The sequence below is a fragment of the Camelus bactrianus genome, chromosome 9 (assembly GCF_048773025.1).
Source record: "Camelus bactrianus isolate YW-2024 breed Bactrian camel chromosome 9, ASM4877302v1, whole genome shotgun sequence".
Taxonomy (NCBI): domain Eukaryota; kingdom Metazoa; phylum Chordata; class Mammalia; order Artiodactyla; family Camelidae; genus Camelus; species Camelus bactrianus.
Window position 1 is genome coordinate 12,605,119 of NC_133547.1, and position 23,559 is coordinate 12,628,677.

Genomic DNA, 23,559 nt, shown 5'->3' on the forward strand with positions numbered 1-23,559 from the left:
CCCGGCGGAGGGTGATGAAGGGCGGAGGTTCTTGCGGCGGTTGCCACGCTTTCCGGCTGTCACATGACTTCTTCCCAGCAGGCGCAGTTAGCGCTTGCGTGTATGCTCCACCCGAGCAGAATCAACGGCGTGAGAAAAAGCCTGGTCTAACCAAGTGCGCAGGCGCCTTCTCGAAGCATGGTGGCGAGGAGGCGGGGCTGAGGTTTTCCCGGGCCTCGCGTACCCCATTCTAGTGCCTGCGATGTGCTCACGAGCTGCCAGGGAAGGAGACGGATCCCTGACGGCGTGCACGCACGTCGCGTTGCTCGCGACCGTGAACTCAAAAGCTGTGCTGGAACGCACGTATTAGTCTCCTTTTGGGCCATGGCCAAGTCCCGAGGAAGGTGCTTTTTGAGGTCCCCTTTGCCTCACGCCATGATCCCTAAAGCAAGATCCGAGCTCCACAATTTCAAGTCCTGAACCCGGTCCCCACGCTGCACCCTGATGCCAGGGTTAGGGGCCTGCAAAGCTGTTGTGCTCTGCCTGTCAGGGACAGGGGTGAGGGGCTCCTGGACCCCGCCAGATCACGCCCAGTCCCCATAGGCTCCTGTCTTGGGGGTGAGAGCGAGTACCGCATGTGTGTACAGGTTCTGCACACTGCAGGAATGAAAGCACATGCATGTGTCATATATGTGGAGGTATATGCTCTGGGTACATCCACATGTACCGCACACGGGTATCCAGACATGTGCACGTTGACTGGTCTTCACACTGCACAGGGGGTTACCACTAAGTGCCTTATGAGCCCCACCCCCCACTACCCCGGAACAGTAATGTACAGTGCATGGTCATCCCCGTGCAGACCTGCCATCTACCGGTTGTGGCCAAAGTCTCAAGCACTCAGCAGAGGTTCAGCTACAGTTTTTAGCTGCCGCCCAGAACGAGGGAGGGAGTGTTAGGGCACCCCCCCCCAACCCAGGTCATAATTAAGATAGTTTGCATCTGGTTTACATTCAGCCCACGGCCCTGGAGGTGGAGGGGGGTCCCCTGGGTCCCAAGGCAAGCTGCCTCTCACAGGCTTTCAGGGCCCAGGGGACAGGGGGTGGAGCCGGCCGCACAGCCCTGCTGGGGCAGGAAGCGAGAGTGGGGAGGGGGAAGGCCACAGCCGGTGGAGGCAAGACGGGTGCAGGGCGTGTGGGGAGGGAGGGAGGTGCCAGCACTCCGAGCCCTGAGGCCCTGCTGGCCCCTGGGCACAGGCCCAGCTCCGGCCCCCAGGAATGGACCTTGCGGACCCTGACATCTTTAATAGGGACCCCCGGGACCACTATGACCTGCTGCAACGGCTGGGCGGCGGCACCTATGGGGAAGTCTTCAAGGTGAGGAATCCCCTCCTTCTCCATCACCCTCAGACCAGAGATCTTTGGGGTGAGGCCCAAGAAGGGAAGGGGATGCAAGAGGGTCCCAGTCCTTGGCTTTGGTTCAAGGATGCTGAGGAGAGCTCAGGCGAATGGAGCCTGCCTGACTGCCAACTTCCCCTTTATAAGGCTCGAGACAAGGTGACGGGGGACCTGGTGGCACTGAAGATGGTGAAGATGGAGCCTGGTGAGGAGAGAACCCAGGAGTGCCTTCCCCACACCCCCACCTCCTGGGACACTGGGATCTCTCCCATACCCCTTCCCTGCAGCGGCCTTTTCTCTCCTGCCCCTCCTTGCAGATGATGATGTTTCTACACTTCAGAAGGAAATCCTCATCTTGAAAACTTGTCGGCATGCCAACATCGTGGCCTACCATGGGAGTTATCTCTGGTGATGAGCTTTAGACCTGCCCTGGGACCCAGCCCAGCCCCTACCCCCGAACTCCCATTCCTGACGAGGGTACCCCCTACCCTGACCTCAATCATGGATCCTCATTTTTAACTGGGGCACCCCTAACTTGATCTCCAAGTCAAAGTCCCACTTCTCTGACCAAAGGATCCCCAAATCTAATCTCCAATCCAGGACTCCCATTTCTTACAAGGGGTCCCCAAAATGGATCCCTTTGTAGTAACCAAACCTGAAGCCAAGTCTCCTAAAACCAATCTTTCATAATCCTGCTCATCGGGTCCCCCGGTTTCACTTTCTGTTCCTTTAATATGAACCCCTAAATTCCCTGACCCTCAAACTAATATCCCAGATACCTCAATAATGACTTCTATTCCCCATACCTGGCACCCTGGCCTCTGTCACCTCCGAACTTTCACAGCCTGTGAAGTCTCTGCCCTGTCTTCTAGATTAGTGTGGAACAGCAGAGATGCTCTGGGTTAGGAGCCCAAAGACCTGGGTTTGATTCCAGTTGACCTTGAACATATTATTTCCTCTCTGAGCCTCAACTTCCCCATCTGTAAAATGGAAATGGGACTGTCTCACTCTGGTGGGCGAGAGAGAGATGGCAGCTCTTACACTGAAGTTCTTGTTGAACTAGAACAAGGCAGTGGACTAGCAGCTGTCCTAGAAATAATTTATTACTGCTATTGTGATTGCTCTTGAACTGTTGTAGGCTGCAGAAGCTCTGGATCTGCATGGAATTCTGTGGGGCTGGTTCTCTCCAGGATATCTACCAAGGTGAGAGGGGCCCCTGCTCCTCCAATCCACCTCTTCTGTCCCTCTGCCTTTGTGTCTCCTGGGACTGTCTTTCTGGTCCATATTTCACTCAATGAGCCCCCTCCTCTGGGCCTGACCTGGCCTGGATGATGCTGGGGATGTGACAGAGCAGGCCCTGAGCCCTGTCCTCCAGGACCTGAGAGTCCAGCCCTAGTCTTTCTGCAGGCAGTGACCCCTCCTCCTTCCCCCACCCCATCTTCCTCTGTGTCTGCTTTTTCTCGCCAAGGTCTACTCACAAATTTGAGTATTTCTGCATTTCTGGCTCATTGTCATTTAATGCCCACATGTTCATTTAAGGAGTGAATGCATTTCTGATTCTCTCAGCCTGCTTTTCGCTCTCTTGGAGCATTTGAGGGTGGGGGCGGGGTGGGTCTCTGATCACTTCTGGATTTCTGATGTGCACCTCTGTCTCTGACCATCTCCCTGTCTCCACAAAGGTCAGGAAAGGAAGGACTTCATTAGGAAGTCCTAGGCGGGGAAACTGAGGCCCACAGAGAGGAAGTGACTCACACCACCAGCTGTCAGACCTGCTCCATGCCCTCTCTGTCTGTGTCTATATTGTCCTCTCTGTATCTCTCTTTCTCAATGTGTCTGTTTTCCCACTTCTTAGTCTCTGCCCATCTCTTTCTTTCTCTGCCTCAATTTGGATCTGTTTCTGATTTTCTGTCCCTGTCTCTGTCTCTCTCGGCCTTTCCTCATTTTAACAAAGTCACATCACCTCCTGCTCAGAGCCCTCCCAAGCCTTCCATTTCCCTCCAACAATAAGCCCAAATTTCACATCACAGCCCACGAGTCTGACGCTCACAACCACTCCAGGCTGACCCACCTTATCTCCACTCCACCCACTTTGCCACTTTCCAGGCCCACCAGGCACTTTCCTACCACCGGGCCTTTGCACTTGCTCATCTTGTTCACGTTGAGTGGGACTGCTCCCATCCTCAACCCCGTCACCTTCTCAGAGTTGCCTTCGCTGATCACCCAGTATAAAATGTCATACCCCTTCCCACACATATTTCCTGTTGTCTTTTCTTGCTTTTATTTTTTTCTATTTATTTGCATCTCACATACTGTGTCTTTCACCTATTTCTCTTCTCTACTGTCCGTTCCCCCATTGGAATATTCTCTCCATGAGGGTGGGGATCTCTGTCTCTATGTCCACAGCTGTCCCCATTGCCTACCATGGTGCCTGGCACACAGTAAATGTGTAGTCTGTTGAATGAATCTATCTCCCTCTGGCCTCTGGTTCCCTGCATCGCTGCCTCTCTCTTTCGCTGACCATTCCTTGTCCCCTCCTGTTACCCCTCCCCATGTGGTACCTGGTGTGGGTGGCAGCCAGGGGCTCCTGGGGCCGGGTTTCCTGGTCCCCATCTGACACCATGCCGGGGTGACCTTTGCAGTCACAGGCCCCCTGTCAGAGCTCCAGATCAGCTATGTCTGCCGGGAAGTGCTCCAGGTGAGGCGATGCTTGGTGGGTTTGGGTGGGGGGAGGCAATGCTTGGTGGGTTTGGGTGGGGGCAGGGCCCTGCTCACACCCCCAGAACACTCACAGCCCCCCTCTCCACCCTTCTCCCCAGGGACTGGCCTATCTACACTCACAGAAGAAGATACACCGGGACATCAAGGTGATCTAGGGGCAGAAAAGTAGCCTTGGTGGGTGGGGGCCTCTGGGAGATGGTAGTGGTATTTGGAGGGCTCAGGAGGTGTGTGACCAGGGAGCAGAGGCAGAGTTGGGCTGGCAGTAGGGAGGGGTGTCTCTGACAGCCTCTGATCCCCCCTCTCTTCCCCAGGGAGCCAACATCCTCATCAACGATGCTGGGGAGGTCAGACTGGGTGAGTGTGGCTGGTGGGGGTGGGGAGGGGGACTGGCTGGGAGCCAGAGGGGACAGGGACCCTAGGTCACTATGTCTCTCCCTCTGCCTCCAGCTGACTTTGGTATATCAGCCCAGATCGGGGCCACACTGGCTCGACGCCTCTCTTTCATTGGGACACCCTACTGGTGAGGGGTGCCTGGCTGGCAGCCAGGGGTGATGCGGGGTTGGTGGTGGTGGGCAGCGGCTTTCCCCACCATGGATCTCTGGGAATCTCCATCCTGGCTTTTTGCCCTGCCTCTGCCTTTCTCTGTTGAGCGTTCTGTGTACTCTGTGGCTCTCCCTTGAGTTTTCCATTTCCCTAGGTCTTTCTGTGCATGTCTCCCCTCCACATGTTTTTCTCAGTGTTTGTGTTGATTTTGATCCTGATCTCTGTCTCTGCATATCTGTCCATGGCTGTCTTTTCTGTCTGTTTCAGTCTGTGGCTCTCCCTGTCTCTTTGCCTCTCTCTGTCTTATGTTTTCTAGTCTATCTCTGTCTCTCTGTCTTTACCTCTCTCCGTCTTTATTTCTGTCTCTCTGCCTCTTTATGTTTCTGCATCCAACTCTCTCTGTGTCCCATTCTCCGGCTCGCTCTCTGTCTCTCTCCTGTCCCCCTACCCCCTACCAAGGAGTCTCCCTTCCCCTTCCTCGTGTCACCCCTGGCTCTCTGAGGGTCTCTGTCCCTAGGATGGCTCCGGAAGTGGCGGCCGTGGCCCTGAAGGGGGGATACAACGAGCTGTGTGACATCTGGTCCCTGGGCATCACAGCCATTGAATTAGCCGAGCTACAGCCACCACTCTTTGACGTGCACCCTCTCAGGTAGGCAGATGTGGCAGGTCCCCCTGGTCCCAGAGATCCCACTCGACTCTGACCCTAAACACCACCCCCCGCCTGCTTCCCCACATCAAGACCCCCCTACAGGGGATCCCTCTCCCTTCGAGCCCAACCTGAGACCCTCAACCCAGAAAGCATTTTCTCCAGTCCACACCAGGAGCCCCCAATGCAGGGAGTCCTGTCTTGAGGCTCCCCCGAGACCTCCAGAACTCTGTAACATGATGAGCAGCATCCCCTGGAAGTGGCGCCCTGTGCATCGTAAAACCTACCCCTCATTCTCCTCCTGTCCCTCACTGCTCTCTGCTGACCTCAGTGCCATCGGGGGTCCCTCACATCGTGAGATCTGACCTCCACTGAGAAGTCTGAATCCCATGTTCTGTCCTTACTTTCTAGAGTTCTCTTCCTCATGACCAAGAGTGGCTATCAGCCTCCTCGGCTAAAGGAAAAAGGCAAATGGTAGGAGAGAGTCATGGGAAGGCGGGGGAGAGAGGGCAGAGTCAGGGGTGATGGTCTGATGGGAGGGTCTCTGGTCCCCTCATCCCAGAACTTGCCTTTTGGGGGGGGGTTATTTATTTATTTATTTACTTTTAGAGGAGGGGGTTGAACCTAGGGCCTCCTACATGCTAAGCATGCGCTCTACCACTTGAACTGTACCCTCCCCCAGTACTTGCCTTTTTCTTCCCAAGGTCGGCTGCCTTCCACAACTTCGTCAAAGTCACCCTCACCAAGAGCGCCAAGAAACGACCTGGCGCCACCAAGATGCTCAGTGTAAACCTCCCCTCCCTGAGAAGCCTTCCCAAATTCACCCCCTGTGAGAACCCCCCAGGGCCTCCCTCGAACATTGATAATTTTATTCCACAGAATGCCTATGGCCTTTTCAAAGTCCCTACTCCCTCTGAAATCCCCAGGGCTCCCCCTTCCAAGACCCTCCAAATTGTACCCCAGACCTTTCCCCCAAGATATGCTGAGTTCTTAAACCTCACAAATTCCCAACGGCTTCAGGAGCCATTCCTGGGGGTTTTCTGGAATTCCAGGGGACACCCGAGACACCTCTGGAATTCTCCAACTTCTCTAAATTTGTCTGATCCCTTCAGACACCTCAGAATCCCCCAGGTGGCAGCTGCTCAGATTTCCCCGCCTTCTTCCTCTATTGGCACCTTCACCACCTGATTCCCTTAGATGGGTTCTCAAACCCCTGTGCCAGCCCTCTCCCTGCAGCCCAGCCCTCTCTCTGCTGACCGCCTCCTCCTCCCACCCCCAGCATCAACTGGTGTCCCAGCCTGGGCTAAACAGAGGCCTGATCCTAGATCTTCTTGACAAACTGAGGAACCCAGGGAAGGGGGCCCCTGTTGGCGAGATTGAAGATGAGGAGCCTGAGGTGAGTGGGCCTTGGATGACAAAAGCACTGGACTGTCCCCACCTTTGCTCAGGCTGCTCCCCTGCCTGGGGTGTCCCCTTGTTGCCTCTCTTAGAAAAGCCAGGGAGCATGGGGGGCTTGGCACAGAGATGGGGGCACAGAGGTTACGGGAGAGCCGAGGGCTCCAGACTGGGCTGCTGGAGGCCGGTGGGCCTGATGCGGCTGCTGCTCTGCCCAGCTACCCCCCGCCATCCCTCGGCGGATCCGATCCACCCATCGATCCAGCTCTCTGGGGATCCCAGATGCGGACTGCTGTCGTGAGTAGAGAATCCTTAAGCTTGGGAGACCCCTGTCACCCCCTCATCAGATTGCCAGAGACCCCAGAGACCCTCCTCGCTTCTAAACAGACCCTCAGAGGCCCCCCGTTACCATCTGATCCCACAAGAGGCCCCAGAGAACCTCATCTACAAAATGATTCTAGAGACCCCTACCTCTCTGCTCTGCACACGGACCCCATAAGATTTCCTATAACCACCAGGACTCTCAGAGACCTCAGAAACCTTTGTCTGATCCCAGACACCCAAGTGGAATCTAAAAACAAACACTCTATAACCATTTTGAGCCCCCATCTCCCTGATCACAAATCTTGACCCCAAAATGAGACCCCTGTAAACCAAGATCCCTCCCCTGAAGGGACAGCTCCAGTCCTAAGATCCTGGCTGCAGACCACTCCCCCACCCCAGTTCTATTCTTTCTATTCCCAAATGCATGTCCCCAGCTCACTGTGTGTCACCTGCATCCCACCCCACCCCACCCCCCAGGGCGGCACATGGAGTTCAGGAAGCTCAGAGGCATGGAGTCCAGACCCACAGCTGAAACGGTGAGATGCCTCCCCACTGCACCACCGCCCTCCCCTCCCCCTGGGCCACTGCTGACTCTTTCCTATCCCACAGGCTCGCTTACAGCCCCCTGGAGACTTCAAGAGCAGCAGTCCTAGGTCAGGGACCCTCAGCGTGGGAGTGGGGCTGGGATCTGTGTAGGGACCGCCCGAGGCTCATACCTGTCCCTCCTCAGGAGGAACCTGTCAGAGTCCGATGATGACTACGATGACGTGGACATGTGAGAGAGCGCCTCAGACCCCACCCAGCCCCACCGTCCATGACCCCAACCTCAGCCCCTGCTTTCCTTCCACCACTCAGCCCTGACCCCTGGCTGGACCCTCAGTACCCACACCTTCCTTTACCCTAACCCTGATCCTCCCAGACCAGCCCCCACTCTCCTCCCCACCAACCCTTGACCCCTAACCTCACCCCAACTCAACCCTGGACCCCCTGCCACATCCTAGTCCCCAGCTCTTCCTAGATGTTGCTCCAACCCCCAGACCTCAACTGCAGCCGTAACCCTCAACCCCTGGCCCTCATCTTTCTTCATCTTCTCACCCAAACTCAGACTGAACCTCAGCCCCTGGGAATTCTGCCCCCTCCAGACCCTAAGTCCCAGAACTCAACCTCAACCCCAGGAGTCAACCCAGGCCCCCATCTCCCTCAGCCCCAGGCCTGGGGGAGATCCATTCCACACATCTCATCTGTAATAGGCTCCCATGCGGCGTGCCCGGCACCAAGTGAGAACCCGACCCCCAGGAGCTCATAGGACCTGTGTTACTAGGTGGCTGTGATGATGCAGAGACCTAATGCACTGTCAACACTGATATCCAAGAGTTGCTGTTACTATGATCATCATGGTTATTAGTCCTTTCACCTTCAGCTCCAGCCCAGACAGAGTCACATCCTGGCCCTCCTGAGCTCAGATCTCCAGCCCTAACCCACCCCAGTCCTTGCTCCCCACACCCTCCTTCCCCACTTAACCCATCTGTGTGTTTCAGCCCCACCCTCGCAGAAGACATACCTCCTCCTCTACCCCCCAAGGTAAGGTCCTGGGCCAGAGCTGGTGGGCTGGGGGCCAGGAGGCCAGGGTCCACAGATGCTGGGATACCGAGCTCTCCAGGGCTGGAGTCTAGGACACTAGGTCTCTTGAAGTCTGGGACTACCAGGATGATGATCACACTGGGATCTGGAAGTGGCATCCCTGAACCTAGGGGTGGGACTCAAAATATTTAGCCTGATGAACACTCATCAGTACCTGGTCCTCGGAAACTCCTGCTGTACCCAGCATTCACCTTTTAGTTGCCGGAGTATGTTGATGTTGCTGGGGGGGTGGTTAGAGGGGAAGGCTGGAGTGGTGGTCGGATATTGTGGGGAGGGTCAGACCCATAATCCAGCATCAGTTCTGGCAGAGGCAGACTGCAGGGTGCCCTCTCTCTGAGATCATCTCATGTATTTCCCCACCGTCCCTCTCTGTTTCCAAAGCCCAAGTTTCGTTCTCCATCTGACGAGGGTCCTGGGGGGACTGGGGATGAGGGGCAGCTGAGCCCAGGGGTACTGGTCCGCTGTGCCAGTGGGCCTCCCCCCCGCACCCCCCAACTTGGGCCTCCCCCAGCCACCCGAAGCCCCCACCTAACCGCTCACTCAGGTAACAGGGCAGGCTGGGGTAGGAGGTGGGCAGAGGTGGGGGTTGGGCAGGGCGGGGGGGGTGCTTTGGGGGCTGATTTTCCCCACCCCATCTCAGAACCTTCACTCTGGAACCCAGCCCTCCGGGAGCCTGACCAGCCCCCACTGTTGCCCCCCAAGAAGGAAAAGATGAAGAGAAAGGTGAGGCCAGCTGTGCTGAGGGCTCACACCTCTGATTGGGGCTGGGGATGCCTGGTTGGGGTTGTGGGGCTGAAGACTAATAACGACAACAGGTGACATTTGTTAAGCAGCTCCTCTGTGCCAGACACTGACCTCATGTCTTTACATGGCGTATACCTTCACAGATGGAGATAGATAGCACAGAGATAGATATTGTCCCCCATTTCAAAATGGGGAAACTGAGGCACAGCGGGGTAAGTAGCTTTCGAAGGTCATAAACCTTTGAGGAGGCAGAGGCAGGATTTGAACCTTGGCACTCCAGAGTCTTAACCACGGAACCTTCCTGTCCCCTCCTCTCTTCTGCTGGATGGGCTGCTGCCCTGCCCCTATGGCCCACCCAGGGATGTGCCCTTCTCGTAAAGTTGTTCAATGGCTGCCCTCTCCGGATCCACAGCACGGCGGCCTGGACACACCCCTCCACCAAAGGTGAGCATTCAGGAGAGTCTCAGAGAATGTGGTGGGGATGGGGAGGGTCCTTAATGGAGGTGCAGATGCAGGGACAAGGGGAGGGTCTTAATGGGGGAGGAGTGGCGGACCCGTGGTGGGGGCAGAGCCAGGGGTGACAGTTGGGGTTTAAGGATCAAAGATGGGTAGAGTGAAGATGAGTTTGAGAGTGAAAACCAGAAAAATTAGAGTTTGGAGGCCAGGAGTGTCAGATAAGGCACAAAGGCCAGAGTTTGGGGTACAAGCCTAGGAACAGATGGACCCCATTTACCTCAGTTGGAGGTTAGTGGTAGAGAGGCTAAGATCAGCATTTTGGGGTCAGGAGTTTTAGGGATTAGAATGTAGCTGAAAGTGAAAGAATTTGGGGATCAAAGATGTGGAGACAAGGTCAGTGAAGGGTAAATGTTAAGGAAACAGTATTAGAATTTATTTTCTTTCACACTGGGCAGAAAAAGCTATACGTTGGGGCATCTGAATTTGAGGATCAGTGTTGAGATAGGAGTAGCATTTAGGGACCAGACTGGTGAGAAGGAGGGATAGAATTTAGAGGGCTATTAGAGGAGGCATGTTTAGTGTTGGGGTCAGAATTGAGGGGACAGATGGTCAGGATTTGTGGGTCAGAGATGGAAGAACCACCAGAACGGGGGAGGTCAGAGGCTGGGGAGAATGAGACCGGCTCCAGGGAACAGGTCAGGGTTTGAGTTCAGATTTGGGAAAACAGGGACTGGAAATGTCAGTGTTGGAGGAAAGTAGAGAATTGAGGGTCAGGGCTGGGAACAGAGTACCCGTGTTTGGGGTCAGATAAGGGGGTCTGGGAGGTCCTCGATGATGAGGCAGGTCCCAGCATCTTCATATCTGTTCCCCAAGACCAGCACTTACTCCTGGGAGCCGAGGAAGGCATTTTCATTCTGAACCGAAATGATCAGGAGGCCACGCTGGAGATGGTGAGGGCCAGGCAGCACCGTGGGTGAGCCAAGGGTGGGAGGCTGGAATTGGGAGGTGCTGGGGTCTTACAGGAGCTGTCTCCTCCATCCTCTGCAGCTCTCTTCTAGCCGGACTACCTGGGTGTACTCCATCAACAATGTCCTCATGTCTCTCTCAGGTCTGGCTGTGGGTTGGTTGGGATGGGTTGGGGTGGGGGGTCAGAACTTAAGGAGTCAAGGGTCAGGGGGTGGGAGCTAGCTGGGCACAGCTGAAAAAAACAGAGGGTCCCCCTCCACAGAGCCCACAATTCAAATCCCAGCCACGTTTTCAATGTAGGACTTGGGGCAAGAGACTTTGGCTTCCCAAGCCTCTGTTTCCCCATCTGTAAAATGGGGCTCACAATACTGCCACCTCTCAAGTCAGTTTTGAGGTCATTCCTACAATGAGTTAGTCTTTACATTTCTTTGATGGTCATATGACAGTCCTTATCCCACACTTTACTAAAATAGAGTGAGTGAGCTGTAGGTTAAAATTTTGTGTCATTGTTTTACAAACACTTTGTGTAAAAGAATTTCTCATTTATGAGGAAACACCAAGCCAGATAGGATTTGTGAGCTCATTAATATCACATCTGGGATGAGAAACTTTTACAGAATCTCTAGATATGTTTCTTCTTAAACTTTTGTAATATGTGTAACTTCACCTGACTGGTTAAGTGTCCATAATTTCTCATGTGACTACAGGCACCACTAGGGTTAGGAACGTACTTATTTTACTCACCATTGTTCACCAGAGCCAAGCACACTGCCTGGCCTCCAGTGGGCATTTAAAATATGTTAAGTGAGAAGCGAGTAAATACAGGTGCTTAAGATTTAAAGGCTTGGGCATTTCAAAGGGATGGGGCCCACGGAAGGGATGGGGAAAGCTGGGAGTGTGCAGTGCCCTATAACTTCCTGCTTCCCCTACCTACACACACCCTGCAGGAAAGACCCCCCACCTGTATTCTCATAGCATCCTGGGCCTGCTAGAACGGAAAGAGGCCAGAGCAGGAAGCCCCATTGCTCACATCAGTCCCCACCGGCTACTAGCAAGGTACGAGACCCCAGTGGAACCACAGACCCCTCTAATATCTGATTCCTGCCCCCACTCGCCCCACTCACGCCTACCTTCTTCTGCAGGAAGAACATGGTCTCCACTAAGATCCAGGACACCAAAGGCTGCCGGGCGTGCTGTGTGGGTGAGAGAGAATCTCGTGGATATGCAGAGGGGAGCGGCGCCAGGGGCATGACTTGGACTCTAGCCACTGAAAAGGGTTGCAGAATTAAGGCAGGGTGTCCAGAGCCCGGGGAAAGATGTGTGGCCTTTGGGGGCGCGGGGCAGGGGAGAGAGGATTGACCCTAACCCATCCTTACCCACCTCCACAGCGGAGGGCGCTAGCTCCGGGGGCCCGTTCCTGTGTGGGGCATTGGAGACATCCGTGGTCCTTCTTCAGTGGTACCAGCCCATGAACAAGTTCCTGCTGGTCCGGGTAGGGGGCCTGTAAACACTGGGGACTTTGTCAGGTTCTGTGGCGGGGGCCTTCCACTCTTCTGTTGAGAGCTCTTTGAAGTCGGGCTTCCACCCGAGGTCTCTTCCCAATCTCCCCAAGAGCCCGCTCACCTGGAGGCTCCTCCTTCTGAGGCCATCCGGTTCTTTAAGCCCCGCCCTTCGCCCCGGGCCTAATTATTCTTCAGGCCCTATGCCCCGCCAGGTCTCTTAGGAGACCCTATTCAGGTTCTTTGAGCCTCTAAGACTTTGGTGCCTTGGAGGCCACGCCCCCTGGGGGCCCGGCCTTTCTGTCACCAAGGCGGCACGCCCCCTAGTGGAAGCCACGCCCACTCAGACCACACCCGTCAACTTCTAAGCCCTCTGAGGCCTCACCCCCTGAAGTTTCTAGATGGCACCTCCCAAGACTGAGGGCTCAGGAAATACTTCGGAAGCCCCAGGCCGACTGTCTTCCAAGACCCCGCCCCTCCCAGGCCCCGCCCCAAACCTCCTCTGAGTCCGCCCCTCCCCGTGCGGCCCGCAGCAGGTGCTCTTCCCGCTACCCACGCCTCTGCCGGTGTTCTCACTGCTGACCGGGCCAGGCTCCGAGCTGCCCGCCGTGTGCATCGGCGTGAGCCCCGGGCAGCCTGCGAAGTCGGTGTTCTTCCACACTGTGCGCTTCGGCGCGCTCTCCTGCTGGCTGGGCGAGATGAGCACAGGTGAGTGGGACAGGTCCTGGGAGGGGTGCGGCTTATCAGGTTAGCGGCGTTGGATCTGGGTAGCTGGGCGGTGCTTAGCCTGAAGCGTAACTGGGAAGCGGGCTGAACTAAGAGGGGACTGGAGAACGTTGGGTATATATAATTGGTGAGATTGATGACGGGGAGGGGGAGAAGGAGGGTGTGAGGAACTCTATGATGGGTGGGGTTTAGCCTGCTTGCTTGGGGATATAGAGGATGCCTAGCAGAGGATAGGGGAATGAGGTGGAATTGGTCCTTGAACTTCCGCCTCTCAAGCAGAGCACAAGGGACCAGTACAAGTGACTCAGGTCGAGGAAGACAAGGTGATGGTGTTGATGGACGGTAAGGACCCTTCTGGCTCTCTCTCACTATTCCTAGATCTCGGATTTCCGACCCCCACACCATGTAACTCTCAGAAACGCTAACTCCTCCAGTCCTTGCCCGTCACGCTTTGCTTTTCACACTGAACTTATTGTCTGGTCCCTCAGTAACCTTCTAAGCCTCACTTACTGCTCTTAAAGCTCCCTCTCTATCTCCTTCTAGGGTCTCTGAAGCTGGTGACCCCAGAGGGGGCCCCAGTCCGGGGGCTTCGAACTCCAGAGATCCCCATGACTGAAGCAGTGGAGGCCGTAGGTATGTGCAAGGATGGTAGGGCCCGGGGTCCTTGTTGGAGGGTTAAGTGAAATCCAAGGGTAACAGGCACTGATTTCCTCCCAGCTATGGTTGGGGGTCGGCTCCAAGCCTTCTGGAAGCATGGAGTGCAGGTGTGGGCTCTAGGCTCAGACAAGGTAAGCTCCTGCATCCCAGCACCCACAACCCAGTCCCTCCTTCAAACATCTCATTCATCAGACGGATGGGGAGAACTGAGTCAGGGTGTGAAGTCCTGGAGAAGCTTCCTCCAGTCTCAGTTCAGACAGGTCTCCCTTCTCTACCCTAGTGTCTCTTAGGTCCAGAGCTCATCCAGGGCCACTGTGTGACCTTGGGTAAGGGACTTTGCTTCTCTCTGAGCCTCAGTCTCCCAACTATAAAATGGGATCACTATAGAGATATGTGGGTTAAGAGAATGGACCAGACTGCCTGGGTTGGAATCCAGCTCAATGACCTTAGGCATATGACCTAATCTTCCTGTGCCTACTTTCCTCCTCTGGAAAATGGAATGAAAAATGGTTCTTGGCTCACAGAACACTATGTGTCAGACTTTGCCCTTACGCTTTTGTATTTTACTTAATCCTTTTGGTCGCCTATCAGGTAAGTATTATGATGTCAAAGGTTGGTAATCTGAGGTGCAGAGAGATTAAGTCACTTGCTTGAGGTCACACAGCGGATGAGTGGTGTTAGCAAGACTGATTATTTCTGGACCTGAGGATTTCAGAGACTACCTCCCTGCTCTCTTTGAGGGAGAGGGGAGGAGTCTTCTAGACACTGACACATGCACCTTTTCCTCCAGCTGCTGCAGGAGCTGAGAGACCCCACCCTCACCTTCCGTCTGCTTGGCTCCCCCAGGTATGAGCTTGGGGTAGGGGACAGAGGACTGGGAAGGGGGAGGCTTCTGATGTAGAGAGGGCATCCTGACATGTCCCCAGCCACCTGTATCTTTGGCCTGAACGTTCTCTCACTTGGTCTCCCTGCTAACATCTCTGCCCCCTATAGTCCATTCCCCAACACAGCAGCTGAGGGGGAATTTTCATTTTGTATTTTTATTTTAGCTTTTTATTTTGACATGACTTTTAGACTCTCAGAGAAGTTACAAAAATAAAACTAAAAATTCTGTATCCCCTTCAGATTCCTCATATTTTATTTTTTAACCACATTTGCTTTTTTCTTCTCTTTCATATATGTTTAGTTTTTTTTCTATTTGCATGTGAATTGTAGACATGATGACATGATGCCCATTTATCCCTAAATACTTCAATATATGTTACCTATACCAACGCAAGGACATACTCTTACAAACCACAATACAGCTGTCAAAATCAAGAAACTAACACTGAGCTCTCACTGCCTTCTAATTCACACACCCATTCAAGTCCCACCAGTTGTCCCAGTGATGCTCTTTATAACCAAAAATCATACTTTTTTTTTTCTGGTCCAGGACATGACCTAGGACAATGGGTTGCATTTGGGAGTCATGTTTATTTATTCTTGAACCCGAAACAATTCTTCAGACTTTTCTTTGCATTTCATGACCTTGATACTTTTGAAGCATACAGGAAATTTGTTTTACCAAATGTCCCTCAATTTTGTTTGAGGTTTCCAGGTTAGGCGTTTTGGGCAAGAACACCACAAAAATGATGGTGTGTCCTCCTCAGTCCATCAGATCAGGAAGCAGATGTCAGTTTGTCCCAAGGCAACATTACCTTGGTTATTTGGACAAGGTGGAGTCAGCCAAGTTCCCCATTATAAATTTACTCTTTTTTCCTTTGTATTAATAAGTATCTTTTCTGATGATTTGTTGAGATCTTTGTAAATTTGCTATTCCTCATCAGACTTCCACCCACTAGTTTTACCATTGATGATTTTTGCCTGAGTCTACTATTAGGATGGTTACTAAATGGTGATTTTCTACTTTTATCACTCCTTCTACATGTATTAGTTAGCATTCTACTGCAAGGAAGAGCTGTCCCTTCTCCACCATGTATGTTTGCATACATGTGCTGGTGTGTTATTTCAGCATAGTCTCAATAGTTTCCATTTTATTCTATGGGTTATAATCTATTAGTATCATTATTTAGAGGCACAAATACTCCCAGATTTAGCCATCGAGAGCCCCTTCAAGGACCTCTTTGATCTTTTGACATGCCACAGGGGGTCTTTTAAAATCCAGATCTGACTGTGTCACCCTCCACCTGTTCAAAACCCAATCCTGGCCACAGCCCACACAACCATGACTTCTGCTGTCAAGCCCCCTCCCACCTCAAGGCCTTTGCACAGGCTGTTCTCTCTGCTCAGAACACTCTTCCCTGCCCTTTCACCAAGTTCCCTCCTGAACCTCTTTCAGGCTCCACCATCCATTCTTTGGGGGGCACCTTGGCCGACCCGTTGGGCTAGGTTTCCTGGCTGTGTGCCTCACGCTGCTTTGCACTCACGTCACTCACTGATTCATGTTGGGCTGCTGCTCCAGACTGAGCTCCCCGAGAGCAGGAGCCGTGCCTGCTCACGCACTGCTGAAGCCCAGCATTGTGCTGGCACACACTCTGTAGACTCCTTTGTGAATGAATGAATGAATGAACAAATGAATGAGTAAACTGATTTTTCTCTTCCTTCCCCAGGCCTGTGGTAGTGGAGACACGCCCAGCAGATGATCCTACTGCCCCCAGCAACCTCTATATCCAGGAATGAGTCCCTGGGGTTGGGGGTGGGTGTTAGGAATCAGTCTCTGCACCCCCTCCCCTCCCCAGTGGACACAATATAGTGGTCATGACATGCCTGTGTCTCCCAATAAACGTGATTTTAGCCTCTGCTGTCATCTTGGTTTTCTGGGGGGAGGAGAGGAGGGCAGAATTCCTGGATGCCTACTGACCCCCCCAAATTTCAACGATCCAGTACAACGTCAGGGATGTAGCACAGACTTTATTTCTACAGCACATGGTCACCTCTCCCCCAGCGGCCTTGGGAGGAGGGATCTGGGGACTAAGGGGCTTGCTGTAAGAATAAGGCACTTGAAGTGGGAGTGAAGGGCCAGCTGTGGGTGTCTCAGCTAAGCTGGTCCTCATACTGCTTGCGGAAACAATCACCAGCAGGGAAGAAATCCCAACATCTCTCTTGGTACATCTTCCAGACATAAGACTCCTAGGGGTTGGGGATGGGGAAGAGTTGGTTGGTCACATCTTCAAATGCTTGATATGATCTGAGCTTTTTACTGCCACCTGCTGATTGACCTTATATTAAAATTCTCCATGTCCTTGCCCATTTTTCTCCCATTAACACCCCCTTACCTGACCCGTGTGTTCTGTCTCATCCTTGTTTATCAGATACATCAGGAAAAACCTGGGGTTGGAAGGGCAGTGGGAGACAGGTCAGAACCAGCCTTACTTACCTTCTCCTGATTGGCTGGCTGAGAACCCACCCACATGGATACCACACCCCTTTTCCTAACTGACCAAAGCCCGGTATCCCCTCCCCGGATGTTGGCGGCCACGCCCCCACCCTCCTGATTGGCCAGCGGGCCCACGCTCACATGTAATTGGCCAGGTTGTGCTCCTCTAGCGTGTGGGTCTCGAAACCATGCGGTGTCGTATCAAAGTAATCGCTGCCGATGCCGCAGATGAAGCACTTGGTCTGCGGGTGGCAGGAAACATCAGAGTCGAGGCCCATTTGAAGCCCCCCCCCAGGGTCCTGTAATCCCTCTGGATCGCCCCCTGATATGACCTACCTCCATATCTTCCCTCACTTGCTCTTGTTGGTCTCGGAGCTCACCAAAAGCGTCAATGATCAGACCTGGGGTGGCAGGGTGCAAGTCAGTGCCTAATCTCTGACCAAATTCAGACTGCTCCTTCTTCTGGCTACCCCCTTCTGAGCCTTGCCTCCCATTCCCTAATCTCTCATCTCCCTAATCTCACCCTGCTACTTAAAAATAATACCTAGCATTTATTGAGCACTTACCATGAGACCCTTACTACCTATGAATTGACTTAATTCTCACAACAACCCTATAAGACTAGTATAATTAATATCCCCATTTTACAGATGGAGAAACTGAGGTTCAGAGAGGTAACTTGCCCAAAGTCTCACAGTAGGGAGAAACAGAGCCAGGTCAACCAGATCCCGGGCCTGCACTCTTGGAGGAGTTAGTCTGCCTCTGGGCATCCCCACTCCCACAACCCCGACCAGCACTGACCCTGGATGATGGCCAGCAGGATGACGATGACAAAGAAGAAGAAGGTGATGTCGAAGACCACCCGGTACAGCTCATATTCATCACCTGCTGGGTCCTCAATCTCGTCCCCAATGCCCCCACCAGCTCGGACACCCACGTACATGTGAAACAGGTAACACTGTGGGGGCAAGGTGAGAAGCACATTAGTCATGCATTCAATCATTCAATATTCACAAAGTACCTACAGGACCCTGGGCTAGTGGGGCAGGAGACTCACAGTAATGGCTGAGACAGCCCTGGGCTCCGCCCTCACATGGCATCAGACAGTGACAGCCCAGAAATGATCAGGGTTGTGATAGGGACAGCTCAGGCAGAGGGCTGAGGGCTGGGACGGGGAAAGCACAGTGTAATCAGGGGCGAGATGGGGGGAGTACAGGAAGCGCTGAAGCTTTGAAAGCCTCACCCAGCCTGGGTGATCAGGCAAGGCTTCCTAGAAGCAGGGACATGTGTGAGCTGGAACTTGAAGAAAATGTTAGGTGGAAGAGAGTGTTCCAGGCAGAGAAAACCACACATGCAACGTCACCACTGGGGAGGAAAGAAGACATCTTGTTCCTGTGAGGAACTGAAAGAGGGTCAGTGAAGCTGGAAAGTAGAGCTCCTGTGAGCAAGAACAGCAAGAGGAATGAGGTCCAGCCAATGGTCAAGGAGGGCTTCCTGTAGGAGGCAGCACTTAAGTTGAAAGGTGAGGCATCAAGTGAAGGGGTATTTGTACTCAGGGTCTGAGGTGGAGGTGGGGCAGAGAGACTGTCAGATGCAAAGGGCTTGAGTTGGGAGGAAATACATGATCTTAGGGGAACTGAAGGGCACCAGGCAGCCAGAGAGCAAAAAGCAAGAAGGACTGTGGTTAGACTCAGGCCAGGCTAGCTTTTCCCTGGCTATTGGTAAGCCATGCTGAAGGCACTGGGGAACCAAGAGGAAGTTCTGAGAAGAGAGAGGAACATGGTCTGCCTGGCATGTGGGAAAGATTTTACACTGTTCTTTTTGTGTCCCTGGGAAGTGGGAGAACCTAGTTGTCTTAGGTAAGGGCTAAGACCAGTGACTGGAGGGAACAAGGCTGAGTGGCAAGGCCAGGTCTGGGTGGTGGGGCTCAAATGTCAGGCTGAGGAGCTGGATAGGTCCCAAGAGCACGGTGCCTGATTACAGGCCATCTTCTGAGATAAAGCCCTGGGATAATTCATTTAAATGTGGCCCATGCCTCTAGTAGGAGAAACTCAACTTGGTTATGATCATCCCTATTAGACTAGAAGAGAAAAAAATGAAACCTGCATGGCATTCTTTGGGTGAAACTTTTAATTACAGATAATGATGACAATAGCTCACATCTATGGAATTCTTAATCCCTACCAGGCAGTATTCTACAACTATTAAGTCTTAGATGATCAGGGAGCATCACTACATCCTAAAAGCCACCCTAGGATGTAGGCACTGTTATTATACACCCATTTCACAGGTGAGGACACCAGAGCATGGGGAAGCTGAGTAGCCAACCCCAAAACATGTAGCTTGTAAGTCAGGCACTGTGTCTGAGCACCTTTCCGATAATAATAGCTTTAAAAGCTCAAATAACATGACAACAGTGGCTAACGTTTATTGAGCACTGTTCAAAGTACCTCACAAGTATCAGCTCACTGAACCCTCACGATAAGCCTACAAGGTAGGCACTATTCCTAAGCCCCTTGACAGATGGGAAAACTGAGGGTCAGGGGTGGTTGGAAGTTGCCCAAGAGCGTTGGGGGGAAGGGCTCACCGTCATCATGTCGTCACACTTCATGTCAGGCTCGTCCTCATCCTCACTCTTGTTGTAGAACTTGCGGAAGAAGTTGAAGGCCACCACGGTGTACAGGTAGACCACCACCGCCAGGAGGCCCACGGTCATCACCAGCTGGGGGCAGGCAGGGGGTGGGTCAGCTCCATGCTCAGCCGGCCCCTCCACCACGCCCAGCCTTCTGGGTCCTGACCCTGCTTCTACCCAGGTGGCTCTCCCTGCTGGGGCCTCACAACCCACACCCACCCTGGCTCAGCCTGCCCGCCTGGCCCCTCCTCACCCTAGCTGCCCAGCCCTCACCCCTCCACCCTTGCTCAGACTGCCATGCTTGGCCCTGCCCGGCTCATATCCCTCAGGCAGGTCCTCTCCACACCTGTTTCCCATTGTGGGTGACGGAGGAGAGGATGGTGCGCAGTGTCTTGACCCCCATGGCAATGTCCAGGAGGTGAGCAGCGAAAAAGAAGTTGTTGTAGTGCCCCAGGAGGGACATCACCATGTACCAGCCCAGGTACAGGAAAGACTGTGGGCACACAGAGTCAGGGTCAGAGAGCATTCCTGAGGGTCAAGGAAAACTCAGGGAGACCCCGGAACATTCAAGAGGGTTGGGTATGCTCTGGGGGGTCAGGGTGCCATCTCTGGCTTGGGATTATTTGAAGGATCAGGAACACTCTAGAACAATGGAGCACTCTGGGTGAGAATCCATCCTGGGTGGAGTTGAGGAACCCTCTGCAGGACATAGTCTGGAAATTCAAGAGCATTCTAGGGGACAAGGAGCCTTGGGGGGAGCGGTCAGAGGGTACCCTAGGATTAGAGGTGCACAGAGGCTCAGGAGTCAGTCCCTGGTCAGGGCTCCCTGGTGCTGGAGCCCCCAACCCTCCTAGGGTCCTTCTCCTGCAGGTCCCTCCCCCACCTACAAGTCTCTCCTCACATTGTCGGTGAAGATGACTCCGAACTTCCAGATCTGGTACTTGATGTCAATGGACATGAGCCTGTCAGGTGGAGGTAAGAGGGATGGCCAGATGCTGGAGGGTCAGACCCTGGCCACCTCCCCTGCCTGCCCCTGTCCTGGGCAGGATCACCCCTGGCTCACCAGGTAAGCAGCCCCGGCGGTGGTTCAGGCTTGCGTTCATTGTGCGCTGTGATCTCCAGCGTGGCCAGATCCATGCCCAGCAGCTCGGCGATCCGCTCCCGCCCATAGATGTCCCCGTGCTTGTCCAGGACCTGCACAGGAGAGCAGAGGGCAAGCAGATACCACTGGAGTGGGACGAGTCATGGCCTGGGTTGGCGAGGCATCTGGGAACACTCTGAATTTTGTGTGAAAAATTGGGAATGCATTTTTCTGGGAAGAAGGGCCAGACCTTTCTTCAGATCCTCAGGGGGAGGGTCCAAACGTGATAAAGGTCCAGTTAATTCATTAGCCAAATTATTTGGGATAATTTATTATTATTAGGCAAGTGGGCAAAGAATCCTATACAACTGGGCCGCCTGTCATCTATGGACTTATCTCCTCCCCCTCACCCCCTTACTCACTCTGCTCCAGCCACACTGGCCCCCCTCACGGCTCCTCAAATATGCCAGGCACGTTCCTCCCCCAGGACCTTTGCACTGGCTGTTCCCCCTGCCTAGGGTGGTCTTCCCCCAGATTTCCACCTGGCTCACTCCCTTACCACCCTGCACAAGAAAGATCAACCTCTCTGGGCCAGCACCCACGCACTCTCCAACCCTCTTACTGGATTATTTTTTCCTTCTGCAGCACTTATCACCACCTGAACACTATAAACGTGTTCCTCATCTGTCTGTCCAACTCGAGTATCAAAATGTGTTTACTGCTTGAAATGTATCTACTGCTTGGACTCCACGTCCCCCAAAATTGTTCCTGGCACGTAGTAGGTGCTCAATAAACATCTGTTGCGTGAATGAATGTATCAGCCAACATGTATTTTTTTTTTTTTTTTAAGTGCAGGCACTGGGGATTGGACCCAGGACCTCATGCATGGTGGGCACGTGCTCTACCACTGAGTATACCGCAGCCCTAATGTTTTCCTATGGGCCAGATACTGCACACTTAGTAGGTCATATAAACTTTACAACAACCCTGTGGGGTCGGCCCTCTTATTACCTCACTTTGAATGTGAGGGAAACTGAGACACCGAAAGGCTCACACAGCTAGGAGTAGAAAAACAAGACAGTCCAGCTCCCGAGTCTATGTGCTTAAAACAGAATGCTTTACTTCCTCCCCTAAAATTAATATTTATTGAGTACTTACTCTGTGCCAGGCACTATGTTATGCTTGCTATGCACATCGTCGCTTTCCAGAGAGGGGTGTGTGGTTATCATGCCTATTTCCAGATGGGCAAACTGAGGTGCTCCCTCAGCAAATCCCCTCGCCCAAGGTCGCACACAAAGCGAGTGCTTGATGGGGCTTAGATGGCCAGGTGGCAGGAAGGGACCCAGCCCAGGAGGCCCATCTACTGCCCCATTCACATTCTCTCACCTTCCGCTTGATGAACTTGTCCCAGTAGTTGCTGGGAAAAGACCTGCCGAGAGAAAGAGGCCACAAGATGTCAGGGCAGGAGGGAAGAGGAGCCACCAGCCAGGCCAGGGGGCTTTGGAATTCCAGTTCTTTTCTCCCAGGGGACTCCACACAGTGCGGTCGCATCTCACTTGGGGTCAGGCCCTAAAGACCCCGTGCCAGGTGAAGTTTGTCCAAGGTCAACCCCTTCCCCCCTACTGCCATCTTTTGGGGAGCTTAGGGGAGGTAGGTGGCTTGCATTTGGAGCCGGGATGTGCAAAAACAAAACACAAAAAAACAAAAAACATAGACCTGAATTCAGGTGGGGAGGCAGGGCCAGCGGTCTGGCCTTGCTCTGGCTCTGGAGAACGGTGTGCTTTCTCACTGTTTCATTTAATTTTGTTTGATGAATCAGGCTCTTTAGTTACCAGTTTTATAAATGACGAGTTGATGCTCTAACATCCTGCCAAGGTGGCCAATGGGTTTTATTTGCAGGGGGTGGGATGGGGAGTGGAACAGAGATTTACTACGAATCCATGGATTTAGATCTATTTGCTGTTTCAATTCGTGGCCCTTCCTGTCCTTCCTGATGCTCAAATTGTCCCTGATTTGCCCAGTGGGGGCCCCTTCTAGCTGGTGGCTGGGTCCTTTCAGCCTGTCACCATTTTTCATTGAGCACATCCTTGCTTTCTGACAAGGTAATCCAGTTTCATCTTGCATTTCCCTGCCCCAGCCCTGAAATCTGCCACTTCTCCAAGCTGCTTGGTTCCTCGTTGAGGAAAATGGTATTTAGAAGTCAAGGTCTTAGGTGGGTAGGTATAGCTTAGTGGTAGAGCACATGCTTAGCGTGCACAAGGTCCTGGGTTCAATCCCCAGTACCTCCATTAAAAAAAAAGATAAATAAATAACCTAATCCCCCCCTCAAAAAACCCACTAAGTAAATAAATAACAACAACAACCAAAAAGAAGTCAAGGTCTTGGGCAGACACTATTTTAAACAGTTTGTCAAGTACATGTACTTGAATGTGTGTAACTTAAATGTGCCTTTGATGGTGACGAGGAGAGCACAGGATGTCCTTGGTATGACTTCTCTCTCCTCACACTCCTTCACTAGGCAGGACCGCATAATAAAATACCTTCCAACCCTCATCTAGGACTTTCTGAGCCCTAGAAATCACACTAACTCATTTCATAGCCACAGGGTCCTTGTGAGGTTGGTGCTATTATTTATCCCCACTTTACAGATGAGGAAACGGAGGCACAGAGAAGCTAAGTGACTTGACCAGGAACTCCCAGGTAGCGTGGGGCCAACCCAGGTTTCCAACCTGCTGGGGCTTTTTATTCTGCACATGCCTCCCTCTCACGACACAGC

The 23,559-nt window shown here is 53.1% G+C and overlaps 2 protein-coding genes and 1 long non-coding RNA gene across 9 annotated transcripts in view; 1 reads left to right on the top strand and 2 right to left on the bottom strand.

Moving 5' to 3' along the window:
• The first annotated feature begins 1,121 nt into the window (after nucleotides 1–1,121).
• Nucleotides 1,122–16,495, top strand: MAP4K1 (mitogen-activated protein kinase kinase kinase kinase 1). 4 transcript variants are annotated; one of them, XM_074369714.1, is made up of 31 exons: nucleotides 1,123–1,355; nucleotides 1,524–1,581; nucleotides 1,694–1,784; nucleotides 2,515–2,579; nucleotides 4,016–4,071; nucleotides 4,193–4,240; nucleotides 4,406–4,448; nucleotides 4,542–4,614; nucleotides 5,155–5,286; nucleotides 5,695–5,757; nucleotides 5,988–6,069; nucleotides 6,563–6,679; nucleotides 6,897–6,975; nucleotides 7,480–7,538; nucleotides 7,612–7,655; nucleotides 7,733–7,777; nucleotides 8,541–8,583; nucleotides 9,025–9,187; nucleotides 9,284–9,366; nucleotides 9,747–9,831; nucleotides 10,717–10,793; nucleotides 10,891–10,951; nucleotides 11,757–11,865; nucleotides 11,952–12,010; nucleotides 12,198–12,301; nucleotides 12,842–13,016; nucleotides 13,311–13,376; nucleotides 13,578–13,667; nucleotides 13,752–13,822; nucleotides 14,482–14,537; nucleotides 16,304–16,495. In XM_074369714.1, the coding sequence occupies exons 1-31, from the start codon at nucleotides 1,257–1,259 to the stop codon at nucleotides 16,371–16,373; spliced, it is 2,466 nt and encodes an 821-aa protein (XP_074225815.1). In that variant the 5' UTR covers nucleotides 1,123–1,256; the 3' UTR covers nucleotides 16,374–16,495. The 4 variants fall into 4 exon arrangements, with proteins under 4 accessions (XP_074225818.1, XP_074225815.1, XP_074225816.1 ...); XM_074369715.1 differs by having other exon boundaries at nucleotides 13,314–13,376; XM_074369716.1 differs by having other exon boundaries at nucleotides 9,305–9,366.
• On the bottom strand, nucleotides 10,821–12,330 carry LOC141578596 (uncharacterized). Its single transcript, XR_012509040.1, has 3 exons — nucleotides 12,190–12,330; nucleotides 11,940–12,002; nucleotides 10,821–10,957 (listed from the first exon to the last, which is right to left on the bottom strand). It is a non-coding gene; the product is annotated as an uncharacterized LOC141578596 (long non-coding RNA).
• An 89-nt stretch (nucleotides 16,496–16,584) lies between the features above and the next one.
• RYR1 (ryanodine receptor 1) overlaps nucleotides 16,585–23,559 on the bottom strand; it is a 106,398-nt gene continuing 99,423 nt past the window's right edge. For all 4 annotated transcript variants that reach the window (XM_074369713.1, XM_074369711.1, XM_074369712.1 and 1 more), the window contains 10 exons: nucleotides 22,170–22,212; nucleotides 20,766–20,896; nucleotides 20,604–20,664; nucleotides 20,049–20,195; nucleotides 19,658–19,792; nucleotides 17,872–18,028; nucleotides 17,407–17,471; nucleotides 17,212–17,312; nucleotides 16,970–17,021; nucleotides 16,585–16,823 (listed from right to left, as the gene is read on the bottom strand). In XM_074369713.1, the coding sequence (XP_074225814.1) occupies nucleotides 16,728–16,823; nucleotides 16,970–17,021; nucleotides 17,212–17,312; nucleotides 17,407–17,471; nucleotides 17,872–18,028; nucleotides 19,658–19,792; nucleotides 20,049–20,195; nucleotides 20,604–20,664; nucleotides 20,766–20,896; nucleotides 22,170–22,212 (988 nt within the window). In that variant the 3' untranslated portion in view covers nucleotides 16,585–16,727. The remainder of the gene's footprint in view (nucleotides 16,824–16,969; nucleotides 17,022–17,211; nucleotides 17,313–17,406; nucleotides 17,472–17,871; nucleotides 18,029–19,657; nucleotides 19,793–20,048; nucleotides 20,196–20,603; nucleotides 20,665–20,765; nucleotides 20,897–22,169; nucleotides 22,213–23,559) is intronic.